The 15,877-nt window shown below is 51.2% G+C and overlaps 1 protein-coding gene across 5 annotated transcripts in view; it reads left to right on the top strand.

The window, feature by feature from the left end:
• LOC133339612 (centriole and centriolar satellite protein ofd1-like) overlaps positions 1–15,877 on the top strand; it is a 39,612-nt gene that overhangs the window by 1,468 nt on the left and 22,267 nt on the right. For all 5 annotated transcript variants that reach the window (XR_009754752.1, XM_061547736.1, XM_061547737.1 and 2 more), the window contains exons 2-7: positions 204–328; positions 2,758–2,931; positions 11,563–11,628; positions 14,040–14,088; positions 14,514–14,624; positions 15,668–15,798. Coding sequence is in view for 4 of the 5 variants with exons in the window: in XM_061547736.1 (XP_061403720.1) it covers positions 204–328; positions 2,758–2,931; positions 11,563–11,628; positions 14,040–14,088; positions 14,514–14,624; positions 15,668–15,798 (656 nt within the window). In the remaining variant the exon portion in view is untranslated. The remainder of the gene's footprint in view (positions 1–203; positions 329–2,757; positions 2,932–11,562; positions 11,629–14,039; positions 14,089–14,513; positions 14,625–15,667; positions 15,799–15,877) is intronic.

The raw sequence follows: 15,877 nt of genomic DNA, 5'->3' as shown, positions 1-15,877 counted from the left end.
CTGTGTATCTCTCTCTGTGTGTCGCAGTATCTCTGTGTGTGTATCATCTCTGTGTGCATCATCTCTGTGTGTATATCTCTGTGTGTCGCAGTATCTCTGTGTGTGTATCTCTGTGTGTGTATCATCTCTGTGTGCATTATCTCTGTGTGTGTATCTCTGTGTGTGTATCATCTCTGTGTGCATCATCTCTGTGTGTGTCGCAGTATCTCCGGGGATGGAGACGCCGCGTGGTGTGCGAGGCTCCTCGCGGGAACTCGAGTCCCAGGCGGAGCTGCGAGAGCGACTCTACTCGGCCTTCAAGAGCCGAGGCCTCCTCACTGCACTAAAGGTGACACACACAGACACAGACACACAGACACACACACAGACACACACACAGACACACACACAGACACACACACAGACACACACACAGACACACACACAGACACACACAGACACACACACACAGACACACACACAGACACACACACAGACACACACACACAGACACACACACACAGACACACACACAGACACACACACAGACACACAGACACACACAGACACACACACAGACACACACACACACACAGACACACACAGACACACACACACAGACACACACACAAACACACACAGCCTTCAAGAGCCGAGGCCTCCTCACTGCGCTAAAGGTGACTCACACAGACACACACAGACACACACACAGACTCACACAGACACACACACACACAGACACACACACAGACACACACACACAGACTCACACAGACACACATAAACACACAAACACACTGACACGCACAGACACGCACGGACACACATAGACACACTGATGCACACACGCACAGACACACATAGATACACAGACACACGAGACGCACTGATAAACGCACAGACACACACAAACACACTGATACACGCACAGACATACACAGACACACTGATACACACATGCACAAACACACTGATGCACACACACAGACAAACATAGACACACATAGACACACTGATACGCACACGCACAGACACACATAGATACACAGACACACGAGACGCACTGATACACGCACAGACACACACAGACACACTGATACACGCACAGACATACACAGACACACTGATACACACATGCACAGACACACTGATGCACACACACAGACAAACATAGACACACATAGACACACTGATACGCACACGCACAGACACACATAGATACACAGACACACGAGACACACTGATACACGCACAGACACACACAGACACATACGTAGATACACACTCACACAGACAGATACACATGTAGATGTACACACAGACACATATATACAGAGTGACAGACACAAAGACTTACACACACAGACTCACACACACATAGATACACATAGACACAGACTCAATGTAACTCCGCACACTCACAGAGACAAAGGGCTCCCGGGTAGCCTTGACAGGCTGTAGGGGCAAGTGCTATGTGTGTCTGTGTCTTTACGCGATCAATGTATATTTTGCACGTGGTTTCAACAGACGTCTCACTCTGAATCAGTTGGTATCTTTCTATCGGCTATGTAATGCTGTGTGGAAGCTACCTGGTCTGTCGCTCCACACAAAGCTCCTGGTCTTCTCGGCCACATTCATGCCCTCCCTTTGCTGTGCTTGTGAAACGTGGACCCCTCTAATGGAACATCTGCGTGGGTTAGAAGCATTCAAGCTGGCCCTGCCTACGATCCATCCTGGGTTTAACCAAGAGGCTGGATTGTGTGAGGAGCTCACAAATCGTTGAAAGATCTGGACACAGTCCCATCGGTGAACTCCTCCGGCAGACAATGCTGCCTTGGCTGGGTCACGTAGCCCGCATGCCCAGCTACCGCATACCCCAACAGTTTTTATTCGGCCAGATCGAGGGGGTGAAATGGGCGTGCCACAGGCTTGAGAAGAGATGGAGTTGATGAGGTATGGGAGGCTTTGGAGCTGAGTGGACTTGCTGATGACCGGTACCAGCGGTGTCAAGATCGGCCTCTATGGAGGAGGCTCGTGAAGGACGCTACTGGGCAGTTGGAGGCAGTCGCCCTCCAACAACAACGGAGGGCGGAGGAGCGACGCTCACAACAACGAGCGGAGCGCCGGGTGGCTAAAGCACAGCAAGTTGGCACAGTAGGGGGCACAGGTGGTGCATCAGCCAGTCATCTCGGTCATCTCGGTCAGTCGACCCGTGGCACCTGCTGGGTCTGCCCCGTGACCTCCTGCCAGCGGGCGTTCGACACTTCACGTGGCCTCAAGGTGCACTTGGCCTGGCACACGCGTCGTGGTGACGTCACCGCCACTTAGTGGCGAATGGCGGTTGTTGTGTGTCTGTGTGTCTACGTGTCTGTGTGTGTACGTGTCTGTGTATCTACGTGTCTGTGTGTACGTGTCTGTGTGTCTACGTGTCTGTGTGTCTACGTGTCTGTGTGTCTACGTGTCTGTGTGTCTACGTGTCTGTGTGTTTACGTGTCTGTGTGTACGTATCTGTGTGTGTACGTGTGTCTGTGTGTCTACGTGTCTGTGTGTCTACGTGTCTGTGTGTGTACGTGTCTGTGTATCTACGTGTCTGTGTATCTACGTGTCTGTGTGTACGTGTCTGTGTGTCTACGTGTCTGTGTATCTACGTGTCTGTGTGTCTGTGTGTCTACGTATCTGTGTGTGTACGTGTGTCTGTGTGTCTACGTGTCTGTGTATCTACGTGTCTGTGTGTGTACGTGTCTGTGTATCTACGTGTCTGCGTGTGGTGTGATACAGACCCACGTACGGGACCGCGTGGTCCGTGAGCTGCGCTGTCCAGGCGAGTGGAAGGCTCCTCCGGGCCTGGTGGAGAGTGTGGCTCTCAGCCTCGTGGCTCAGCACCTGGGAGCCACGGCCTGCGACTACTCGCTGTGCCTCCTGTACCCAGAGAGCGGCCTGCAGCCCCACGCGGTTACTCACTCATTCAGCTACTCACTCACTCAGCTACTCACTCAGCTACTCACTCAGCTACTCACTCAGCTACTCACTCACTCAGCTACTCACTCACTCAGCTACTCACTCACTCAGCTACTCACTCAGCTACTCACTCACTCAGCCACTCACTCACTCAGCTACTCACTCACTCAGCTACTCACTCACTCAGCTACTCACTCACTCAGCTACTCACTCACTCAGCTACTCACTCAGCTACTCACTCAGCTACTCACTCAGCTACTCACTCACTCAGCTACTCACTCACTCAGCTACTCACTCACTCAGCTACTCACTCAGCTACTCACTCACTCAGCCACTCACTCACTCAGCTACTCACTCACTCAGCTACTCACTCACTCAGCTACTCACTCACTCAGCTACTCACTCACTCACCTCAGCTACTCACTCAGCTACTCACTCAGCTCACTCAACTCAGGACTCACTACCAGCTACTCACTCATCAGACTCACTCACTCAGCTACTCACTCACTCAGCTACTCACTCAGCTACTCACCTACTCACTCACTCAGCTACTCACTCACTCAGCTACCACTCACTCAGCTACCACTCACTCAGCTACTCACTCACTCACTCAGCTACTCACTCACTCAGCTACTCACTCACTCAGCTACTCACTCACTCAGCTACTCACTCAGTCAGCTACTCACTCACTCACCTACTCACTCACTCAGCTACTCACTCACTCAGCTACTCCTCACTCAGCTACTCACTCACTCAGCTACTCACACTCAGCTTCACTACCTCACCAGCTACTCACTCACTCAGCTACTCACTCACTCAGCTACTCACTCACTCAGCTACTCACTCACTCAGCTACTCACTCACTCAGCTACTCACTCACTCAGCTACTCACTCACTCAGCTACTCACTCACTCAGCTACTCACTCACTCAGCTACTCACTCACTCAGCTACTCACTCAGCTACTCACTCACTCAGCTACTCACTCACTCAGCTACTCACTCACTCAGCTACTCACTCACTCAGCTACTCACTCACTCAGCTACTCACTCACTCAGCTACTCACTCACTCAGCTACTCACTCAGCTACTCACTCACTCAGCTACTCACTCACTCAGCTACTCACTCAGCTACTCACTCACTCAGCTACTCACTCACTCAGCTACTCACTCACTCACTCAGCTACTCACTCAGCTACTCACTCAGCTACTCACTCACTCAGCTACTCACTCACTCAGCTACTCACTCACTCAGCTACTCACTCACTCACTCAGCTACTCACTCACTCAGCTACTCACTCACTCAGCTACTCACTCACTCAGCTACTCACTCACTCAGGTACTCACTCACTCAGCTACTCATCACTCACTCAGCTACTCACTCAGCTACTCACTCAGCTACTCACTCACTCAGCTACTCACTCACTCAGCTACTCACTCACTCAGCTACTCACTCACTCAGCTACTCACTCAGCTACTCACTCACTCAGCTACTCACTCAGCTACTCACTCACTCAGCTACTCACTCAGCCAGCTACTCACTCACTCAGCTACTCACTCAGCACTCAGTTACTCAGCTACTCACTCAGCTACTCACTCACTCAGCTACTCACTCACTCCGCAGCTACTCCTCACTCAGCTACTCACTCACTCAGCTACTCACTCACTCAGCTACTCACCACTCAGCTACTCACTCACTCAGCTACTCACTCACTCAGCTGACTCGCTCACTCAGCTACTCACTCACTCAGCGACTCACTCAGCTTACTCACTCACTCACTCAGCTACTCACTCACTCAGCTACGCACTCAGCTACTCACTCAGCTACTCACTCACTCAGCTACTCACTCACTCAGCTACTCACTCACTTCAGCTACTCACTCACTCAGCTACTCACTCACTCAGCTACTCACTCACTCAGCTACTCACTCACTCAGCTACTCACTCACTCATCTACTCACTCGCCACTCACTCCACTCAGCCACTCACTCACTCAGCTACTCACTCACTCAGCTACTCACTCACTTCAGGTACTCACTCACTCAAGCTACTCACTCACTCAGGCTACTCACTCACTCAGCTACTCACTCACTCACCTCAGCTACTCACTCACTCAGCTACTCACTCACTCAGCTACTCACCACTCAGCTACTCACTCACTCAGCTACTCACTCACTCAGGTACTCACTCACTCAGCTACTCACTCACTCACTCAGCTACTCACTCACTCAGCTAACTCGCTCACTCAGCTACTCACTCACTCAGCTACTCACTCAGCTACTCACTCACTCACTCAGCTACTCACTCACTCAGATACTCACTCACTCAGCTACTCACTCAGCTACTCACTCACTCAGCTACTCACTCAGCTACTCACTCACTCAGCTACTCCATCAGTCACTCACTCAGCTACTCACTCACTCAGCTACTCACTCAGCTACTCACTCACTCAGCTACACTCAAGCTACTCACTCACAGCTACTCACTCACTCAGCTACTCACTCAGCTACTCACTCACTCAGCTACTCACTCACTCAAGCTACTCACTCAGCTACTCACTCAGCTACTCACTCAGCTACTCACTCAGCTACTCACTCACTCAGCTACTCACTCAGCTACTCACTCAGCTACTCACTCACTCAGCTACTCACTCACTCAGCTCTACTCACTCAGCTACTCACTCACTCAGCTACTCACTCAGCGACTCACTCCACTCAGCTACTCACTCACTCAGCTACTCATCAGCTACTCACTCACTCAGGTACTCACTCACTCAGCTACTCACTCACTCAGCTACTCACTCACTCAGCTACTTCACTCACTCAGCTACTCACTCACTCAGCTACTCACTCAGCCACTCACTCACTCAGCCACGACTCACCTCACTCATCAGCTACTCAGCTACTCACTCACGCTACTCACTCACTCAGCTACTCACTCACTCAGCTACTCACTCACTCAGCTACTCACTCACTCAGCTAATCACTCCTCACTCAGCTATCACTCACTCAGCTACTCACTCACTCAGCTACTCACTCACTCAGCTACTCACTCACTCACTACTCACTCACTCAGCTACTCACTCACTCAGGATACTCACTCACTCAGATACTCACTCACTCAGCTACTCACTCAGCTACTCACTCAGCTACTCAGCTACTCAGCTACTCACTCACCTACTCAGCTACTCAGCTACTCACTCACCTACTCAGCTACTCACTCACTCACTACGCTACTCACTCAGTACTCACTCACCAGCTACTCACTCACTCGGTACTCACTCACTCAGCTACTCACTCACTCAACTCACTACTCACTCAGCTACGCACTCCAGCTACTCACTCACTCAGCTACTCACTCACCTACTCAGCTACTCACTCAGCTACTCACTCACCTACTCAGCTACTCACTCAGCTACTCAGCTACTCAGCTACTCACTCACTCAGCTACTCACTCACTCAGCTACTCACTCACTCAGTTACTCACTCCACTCAGCTACTCACTCACCAGCTACTCATCAGCACTCAGCTACTCAGCGTCACTCAGCTACTCACTCACTCAGCTACTTCACTCACTCAGCTACTCACTCACTCAGCTACTCACTCAACTATCCCTCACTCAGCTACTCACTCACTCAGCTACTCACTCACTCAGCTACTCACTCACTCAGCTACTCACTCACTCAGCTACTCACCAAGCTACTCACATCACTCAGCTACTCCGCTACTCACTCCTCAGCTACTCACTCACTCAGCTACTCACTCAGCTAACTCACTCACTCAGCTACTCACTCACTCAGCTACTCACTCACTCAGCTACTCACTCACTCAGCTACTCACTCACCTCAGCTACTCACTCACTCAGCTACTCACTCAGCCACTCACTCACTCAGCCACTCACTCACTCAGCTACTCACTCACTCAGCTACTCACTCACTCAGGTACTCCTCACTCAGCTACTCACTCACTCAGCTACTCACTCCTCAGCTACTCACTCACGCAGCTACTCACTCACTCAGCTACTCACTCACTCAGCTACTCACTCACTCAGCTACTCACTCACTCAGGTACTCACTCACTCAGCTACTCACTCACTCACTCCTACTCACTCACTCAGCTACTCGCTCACTCAGCTACTCACTCACTCAGCTACTCACTCAGCTACTCACTCACTCACTCAGCTACTCACTCACTCAGCTACTCACTCACTCAGCTACTCACTCAGCTACTCACTCACTCAGCTACTCACTCAGCTACTCACTCACTCAGCTACTCACTCAGCTACCACTCACTCAGCTACTCACTCACTCAGCTACTCACTCACTCAGCTACTCACTCAGCTACTCACTCACTCAGCTACTCACTCAGCTACTCACTCACTCAGCTACTCACTCACTCAGCTACTCACTCAGCTACTCACTCACTCAGCTACTCACTCAGCTACTCACTCAGCTACTCACTCAGCTACTCACTCCTCAGCTACTCACTCAGCTACTCACTCACTCAGCTACTCACTCACTCAGCTACTCACTCAGCTACTCACTCACTCAGCTACTCACTCAGCTACTCACTCACTCAGCTACTCACTCACTCAGCTACTCACTCAGCTACTCACTCACTCACTCACTACTCACTCACTCAGCTACTCACTCACTCAGCTACTCACTCACTCAGCTACTCACTCAGCCACTCACTCACTCAGCCACTCACTACTCAGCTACTCACTCACTCAGCTACTCACTCACTCAGGTACTCACTCACTCAGCTACTCACTCACTCAGCTACTCACTCAGCCACTCAGTTACTCACTCAGCTACTCACTCACTCAGCTACTCACTCACTCAGCTACTCACTCACTCAGCTACTCACTCACTCAGCTACTCACTCAGCTACTCACTCACTCAGCTACTCACTCACTCAGCTACTCTCACTCAGCTACTCAGTTACTCAGCTACTCACTCAGCTACTCAGTTACTCAGCTACTCAGTTACTCAGCTACTCAGTTACTCAGCTACTCACTCACTCAGCTACTCACTCACTCAGCTACTCACTCACTCTCATAGCTACTCACTCACTCACTCAGCTACTCACTCACTCAGCTACTCGCTCACTCAGCTACTCACTCACTCAGCTACTCACTCAGCTACTCACTCACTCAGCTACTCACTCACTCAGCTACTCACTCACTCAGCTACTCACTCACTCAGCTACCCATACACTCACTCAGCTACTCACTCACTCAGCACTCACTCACTCAGCTACTCACTCACTCAGCTACTCACTCACTCAGCTACTCACTCACTCAGCTACTCACTCAGCCACTCACTCACTCAGCCACTCACTCACTCAGCTACTCACTCACTCAGCTACTCACTCACTCAGGTACTCACTCACTCAGCTACTCACTCACTCAGGTAATCACTCACTCAGCTACTCACCCACTCACTCACTCAGCTACTCCTCACTCAGCTACTCCACTCACTCAGCTACTCATACTCCTCAGCTACTCAATCACTCAGCTACTCACTCACTCAGGTACTCACTCACTCAGCTACTCACTCACTCATCAGCTACTCACTCACTCAGCTAATGCACTCGCTCACTCTCAGCTACTCCACACTCAGCTACTCCACTCAGCTACTCCACACTCAGCTACTCCTCACTCAGCTACTCCACACTCAGCTACTCCACACTCAGCTACTCCACACTCAGCTACTCACTCAGCTACTCCACACTCAGCTACTCTCAGCTACTCACTCACAGCTACTCACTCACTCAGCTACTCACTCAGCTACTCACTCACTCAGCTACTCACTCAGCTACTCACTCACTCAGCTACTCACTCACTCAGCTACTCACTCAGCACTCACTCACTCAGCTACTCACTCACTCAGCTACTCACTCAGCTACTCACTCACTCAGCTACTCACTCAGCTACTCACTCACTCAGCTACTCACTCAGCTACTCACTCACTCAGCTACTCACTCACTCAGCTACTCACTCTAGCACTCACTCAGCTACTCACTCAGCTACTCACTCACTCAGCTACTCACTCACTCAGCTACTCACTCAGCTACTCACTCACTCAGGTACTCACTCACTCAGCTACTCACTCACTCAGCTACTCACTCACTCAGCTACTCACTCACTCAGCTACTCACTCACTCAGCTACTCACTCAGCCACTCACTCACTCAGCCACTCACTCACTCAGCTACTCACTCACTCAGCTACTCACTCACTCAGGTACTCACTCACTCAGCTACTCACTCACTCAGGTACTCACTCACTCAGCTACTCACTCACTCACTCAGCTACTCACTCACTCAGCTACTCACTCACTCAGCTACTCACTCACTCAGCTACTCACTCACTCAGCTACTCACTCACTCAGCTACTCACTCACTCAGCTACTCACTCACTCAGCTACTCACTCACTCAGCTACTCACTCACTCAGCTACTCACTCAGCCACTCACTCACTCAGCCACTCACTCACTCAGCTACTCACTCACTCAGCTACTCACTCACTCAGGTACTCACTCACTCAGCTACTCACTCACTCAGGTACTCACTCAGCTACTCACTCACTCAGCTACTCACTCAGCTACTCACTCACTCAGCTACTCACTCACTCAGCTACTCACTCAGCTACTCACTCACTCAGCTACTCACTCAGCTACTCACTCACTCAGCTACTCACTCACTCAGCTACTCACTCAGCTACTCACTCACTCAGCTATCACTCACTCAGGCTACTCACTACTCAGCTACTCACTCACTCAGCTACTCACTCAGCTACTCCACTCACTCAGCTACTCACTCACTCAGCTACTCACTCACTCAGCTACTCCTCACTCAGCTACTCACTCAGCTACTCATCCACTCAGCTACTCACCTCAGCTACTCACCATCCAGCCTACTCACTCACTCAGCTACATCACTCAGCTACTCACTCACTCAGCTACTCACTCCAGCTCAGCTCACTCACTCAGCTACTCACTCACTCGCTACTCACTCAGCTAACTCACTCACTCAGCTACTCACTCACTCAGCTCCTCCTCAGCCTACTCACTCACTCAGCTACTCACTCAGCTACTCACTCACTCAGCTACTCACTCACTACCACTCAGCTACTCACTCACCACTCAGCTACCATTCAGCTACTCACTCACTCAGCTACTCACTCACTCAGCACTCACTCAGCCTCTCACTCAGCCAGCTCACTCATTCAACTACTCACTCACTCAGCTACTCACTCACTCAGCTACTCACTCAGCTACTCACTCACTCAGCCACTCAGCTACTCACTCAGCTACTCACTCAGCTACTCACTCAGCTACTCACTCACTCAGTACTCACTCACTCAGCCACTCAGCTACTCACTCAGCCACTCACTCATTCAACTACTCACTCACTCAGCTACTCACTCACTCAGCTACTCACTCACTCGGTCACTTACTCAACTACTCATTCAGCTACTCACTCAGCTACTTACTCAACTACTCACTCAGCTACTCACTCAGCTACTCACTCAGCTACTCACTCACTCAGCTACTCACTCAGCCACTCACTCACTCAACTACTCACTCAGTCACTTACTCAACTACTCACTCACTCAGCTACTCACTCAGCTACTCACTCAGCTACTCACTCAGCTACTCATTCTCTCGGTAACTCACTTAACGATTCACTCAGCTACTCAGTTACTCACTCGGTCACTTACTCAACTACTTACTCAGCTACTCACTAACTCAGCTACTCAACTACTCACTCAACTACTCACTAACTCAGCTACTCACTCAGCTACTCACTCAGTCACTCACTCAGTTATTCATTCACTCAGCTTCTGATGTTGATGTTGATGATGGTGTTGATGGTGGTGATGTTGCTGGTGACGTAGGTGATGGTGGGTATGTTGATGATGTTGATGTTGTTGATGGTGGTGGTGATGTTGATGATGGTGGTGATGTTGCTGGTGATAGTGTTGATGTTGGTGGTGATGATAAGTGATGTTGACATAGTTGATGGTGTTGATAGTAATGATGTAGGTGATGGTATTTATGGTGGTGATGGCGATGATGTTGATGATGGTGTTGATGGTAATAATGTTGTAGGTGATGGTGTTGATGGTGATGATGTTGATGATGGTGTTGATGGTAATAATATTGTAGGTGATGGTGTTGATGGTGGTGATGGTGATGATGTTGATGATGGTGTTGATGGTAATGATGGTGTAGGTGATGGTGTTGATGGTGGTGATGGTGATGATGTTGATGATGGTGTTGATGTTGATGATGGTGTAGGTGATGGTGTTGATGGTGGTGATGGTGATGATGTTGATGATGGTGTTGATGTTGATGATGGTGTTGATGGTAATGATGGAGTAGGTGATGGTATTTATGGTGGTGATGGCGATGATGTTGATGATGGTGTTGATGGTAATGATGTTGTAGGTGATGGTGTTGATGGTGGTGATGGTGATGATGTTGATGATGGTGTTGATGGTAATGATGGTGTAGGTGATGGTGTTGATGGTGGTGATGGTGATGATGTTGATGATGGTGTTGATGGTAATGATGTTGTAGGTGATGGTGTTGATGGTGATGTTGGTGTTGTTTTCTCCACAGGTATTAAAGCCGGAGGAGGTTTTGCGGGTTCTGGGTTTGAGCTCGGAGCGCTGGGCAGCACGGACAGTAAGAACACAGACAGACAAATTCACATCGACAAAGACACAGACAAAGCTCCCCCGTGTAGCCTCTAGCAGGGCTGTAGGGGCAAGTGCTGTTAGTAGCGAGTAGCAGCGCCACCTATGATGCACACACAGACAAAGCTCCCCCAGGTAGCCTCTAGCAGGGCTGTAGGGGCAAGTGCTGTTAGTAGCGAGTAGCAGCGCCACCTATGATGCACACACAGTCAAAGATCCCCCAGGTAGCCTCTAGCAGGGCTGTAGGGGCAAGTGCTGTTAGTAGCGAGTAGCAGCACCACCTATGATGCACACACAGACAAAGCTCCCCCAGGTAGCCTCTAGCAGGGCTGTAGGGGCAAGTGCTGTTAGTAGCGAGTAGCAGCACCACCTATGATGCACACACAGACAAAGATCCCCCGTGTAGCCTCTAGCAGGGCTATAGGGGCAAGTGCTGTTAGTAGCGAGTAGCAGCGCCAACTATGATGCACACACAGACAAAGCTCCCCCAGGTAGCCTCTAGCAGGGCTGTAGGGGCAAGTGCTGTTAGTAGCCAGTAGCAGCACCACCTATGATGCACACACAGACAAAGCTCCCCCAGGTAGCCTCTAGTAGGGCTGTAGGGGCAAGTGCTGTTAGTAGCGAGTAGCAGCGCACTGGCACACGAGGGGGTGGGTGGTCAGCATCACGCCCGCCCGGCCACCTTTGTCTCCCCGCTGACGATGTTTACATACCGTACCAGGTGTTTGTTTGAGACTGAGTCGACCTAGGGGAGGCCCAGGACCGTTTCAGATCATCGCAATCACTGGTATAAGTCGTAGATTCATGACGTGCACAGTCTCGTTATAACGCATCTCCATTGGGACCATGTTATAGCGACATCCTATAGCGCTGTTTCCTATAGCGCTGTCGGTAACGCATCTCCATTGGGACCATGTTATAGTGACCTCCTATAGCGCTGTTTCCTATAGCGCTGTCGGTAACGCATCTCCATTGGGACCATGTTATAGTGAGCTCTTATAGCGCTGTTTCCTATAGCGCTGTTGGTAACGCAACTCCATTGGGACCATGTTATAGTGACCTCCTACAGCGCTGTTTCCTATAGCGCTGTTGGTAACGCATCTCCATTGGGGCCATGTTATAGTGACCTCCTATAGCGCTGTTTCCTATAGCGCTGTTGGTAACGCATCTCCATTGGGGCCATGTTATAGTGACCTCCTACAGCGCTGTTTCCTATAGCGCTGTTGGTAACGCATCTCCATTGGGGCCATGTTATAGTGACCTCCTATAGCGCTGTTTCCTATAGCGCTGTCGGTAACGCATCTCCATTGGGACCATGTTATAGGGACCTCCTATAGCGCTGTTTCCTATAGTGCTGTTGGTAACGCATCTCCATTGGGACCATGTTATAGGGACCTCCTATAGCGCTGTTTCCTATAGCGCTGTTGGTAACGCATCTCCATTGGGACCATGTTATAGGGACCTCCTATAGCGCTGTTTCCTGCCATCGTCGTCATCACGATCTATGGGCAGCTCATAGCAGATGTTCGCTGCACATGTCACCATTCGTTTCCACTTTCCTCCAGAGGTCGCAACCGGGTACCCGATACCCGTACCCTACCCGATACCCGGCTACCCGTACCCGGCCGGGTACGGGTTTCCGTTTGCGACCCTGGTGCGGCCGGGTACGGGTAGGCCGTGAGTCACTGGTGAGTCACCGTTTGTCACTCATTTCGGGTAGGGTAGGGTACGGGTAGGCCGTGAGTCACTGGTGAGTCACCGTTTGTCACTCATTTCGGGTAGGGTACGGGTACGGGTAGGCCGTGAGTCACCGGTGAGTCACCGTTTGTCACTCATTTCGGGTAGGGTACGGGTACGGGTAGGCCGTGAGTCACCGGTGAGTCACCGTTTGTCACTCATTTCCGGTAGGGTACGGGTACGGGTAGGCCGTGAGTCACCGGTGAGTCACCGTTTGTCACTCATTTCGGGTAGGGTACGGGTAGGCCGTGAGTCACCGGTGAGTCACCGTTTGTCACTCATTTCGGGTAGGGTACGGGTACGGGTAGGCCGTGAGTCACTGGTGAGTCACCGTTTGTCACTCATTTCGGGTAGGGTACGGGTAGGCCGTGAGTCACCGGTGAGTCACCGTTTGTCACTCATTTCGGGTAGGGTACGGGTACGGGTAGGCCGTGAGTCACCGGTGAGTCACCGTTTGTCACTCATTTCGGGTAGGGTACGGGTAGGCCGTGAGTCACCGGTGAGTCACCGTTTGTCACTCATTTCCCAACGTCTTGTCTCTTCTCACAATTCAAGTTCCTAGAATCAACCCACCCGCGCCTGCATCTCCAGCTGATGCTGCACGAGTCGGCGGTGCGATTATCTCGAAGCGTCGTCTTGTGTTTCGTTTTGCTCTTGTTGCAGACTGCTGCTGCTGCTGCTGCTGTGGGCAGTGCGGGAGGAAGCCATCCGAGTGAGTTGTATTCACACGCCCTTCACCAGTGATGGTGCACTGCCACGTGTGTGTAGCTAGCGACCGGTTTCGACATGCAGTGTCTCAGCAGCAGCAGCAGCGGGGCTCTGCTTGTATGTATCTATCTCTGTGTGTGTATCTATCTCTGTGTGTGTATATCTCTGTGTGTGTATCTGTGTGTGTGTGTATAGTTCTATGTATATCTCTGTGTGTGTATCTCTCTGTGTGTGTATCTATCTCTGTGTGTGTATCTATGTGTCTCTCTGTGTGTGTATCTATCTCTGTGTGTATCTCTCTGTGTGTATCTCTCTGTGTGTGTATCTGTGTGTCTCTCTCTGTGTGTGTATATCTCTGTGTGTGTATGTATCTATCTCTGTGTGTGTATATCTCTATGTATCTCTCTGTGTGTGTGTCTCTCTCTGTAGGTTTGTTGCTCTGGCTGCTGGAAGAGCTCTCCGAGAGAGCGAGTGGGAGCGGTGTTCGCGATGAAGAGACGCAGACCAGCCCTGAGGAGCGAGCGTGGGGCGAAACACTCGGTACTCACCAAAACACTCGCTACTCACCAAAACACTCGCTACTCACCAAGACACTCGCTACTCACCAAGACACTCGCTACTCACCAAAACACTCGCTACTTACCAAGACACTCGCTACTCACCAAAACACTCGCTACTCACCAAAACACTCGCTACTCACCAGGACACTCGCTACTCACCAAGACACTCGCTACTCACCAAGACACTCGCTACTCACCAAAACACTCGCTACTCACCAACACACTCGCTCGCCCATGTGCCGTGGGCTGACTGCTGTGCCAGGCTAGGTGCACCAGGAGGTCACTCACCACTCCCCACACACGCTCACCCGCCACTCAAAAGACAAAGATCCCCCGTGTAGCCTTAACAGGCTGTTGGGGCAAGTGTTGTTAGTGAGTAGCACCTGTATATCTGTGTGTCTCTGTGTGTGTCTGTCTCTCTCTCTCGCTCTGTGTTTCCATCTCCATGACTCCGTGTCTGTCTCTCCGTGTCTCTCTCTCTCTCCGTCTCTCTCTCTCTCCGTGTCTCTCTCCGTGTCTCTCTCCGTGTCTGTCTCTCCGTGTCTCTCTCTGTGTTTCCATCTCCATGACTCTGTGTCTCTCTCTCCGTGTCTCTCTCTCTCTCCGTGTCTCTCTCCGTGTCTGTCTCCGTGTCTGTCTCCGTGTCTGTCTCCGTGTCTCTCTCCGTGTCTGTCTTTCCGTGTCTGTCTCTCCGTGTCTCTCTTTGTGTCTCTCTCTCCGTGTCTCTCTGTGTTTTCATCTCCATGACTCTGTGTCTGTCTCTCCGTGTCTCTCTGTCCGTGTCTCTCTCTCCGTGTCTGTCTCCGTGTCTGTCTCCGTGTCTGTCTCCGTGTCTCTCTCCGTGTCTGTCTTTCCGTGTCTGTCTCTCCGTGTCTCTCTTTGTGTCTCTCTCTCCGTGTCTCTCTGTGTTTTCATCTCCATGACTCTGTGTCTGTCTCTCCGTGTCTCTCTGTCCGTGTCTCTCTCTCCGTGTCTCTCTCTCCGTGTCTCTCTCTCCGTGTCTCTCTGTGTCACTGCACCCAGGGGAGAGGCTTCGCTGCATTGACCGCGAGTTTTCGGCGGCTGTCCGAGACCCCAAGGGAGCAGTCGGGTCCGGACTGCACCGGCTGGAGCTGCAGGTGGAGCGGCGAGTCCGAGAGGAGGTGGACACCAGGGTGAGACACTCTGCCTGTGTGTGTGTCTGTCTGTGTGTGTGTGTGTGTCTGTCTGTGTGTCTGTCTGTGTGTGTGTCTG

Source organism: Lethenteron reissneri, unplaced genomic scaffold (genome assembly GCF_015708825.2).
Source record: "Lethenteron reissneri isolate LAM-NWPU_2019-01 unplaced genomic scaffold, ASM1570882v1 scaffold_1937, whole genome shotgun sequence".
Taxonomy (NCBI): Eukaryota; Metazoa; Chordata; class Hyperoartia; order Petromyzontiformes; family Petromyzontidae; genus Lethenteron; species Lethenteron reissneri.
This window is presented reverse-complemented; position numbering and strand designations above follow the sequence as displayed.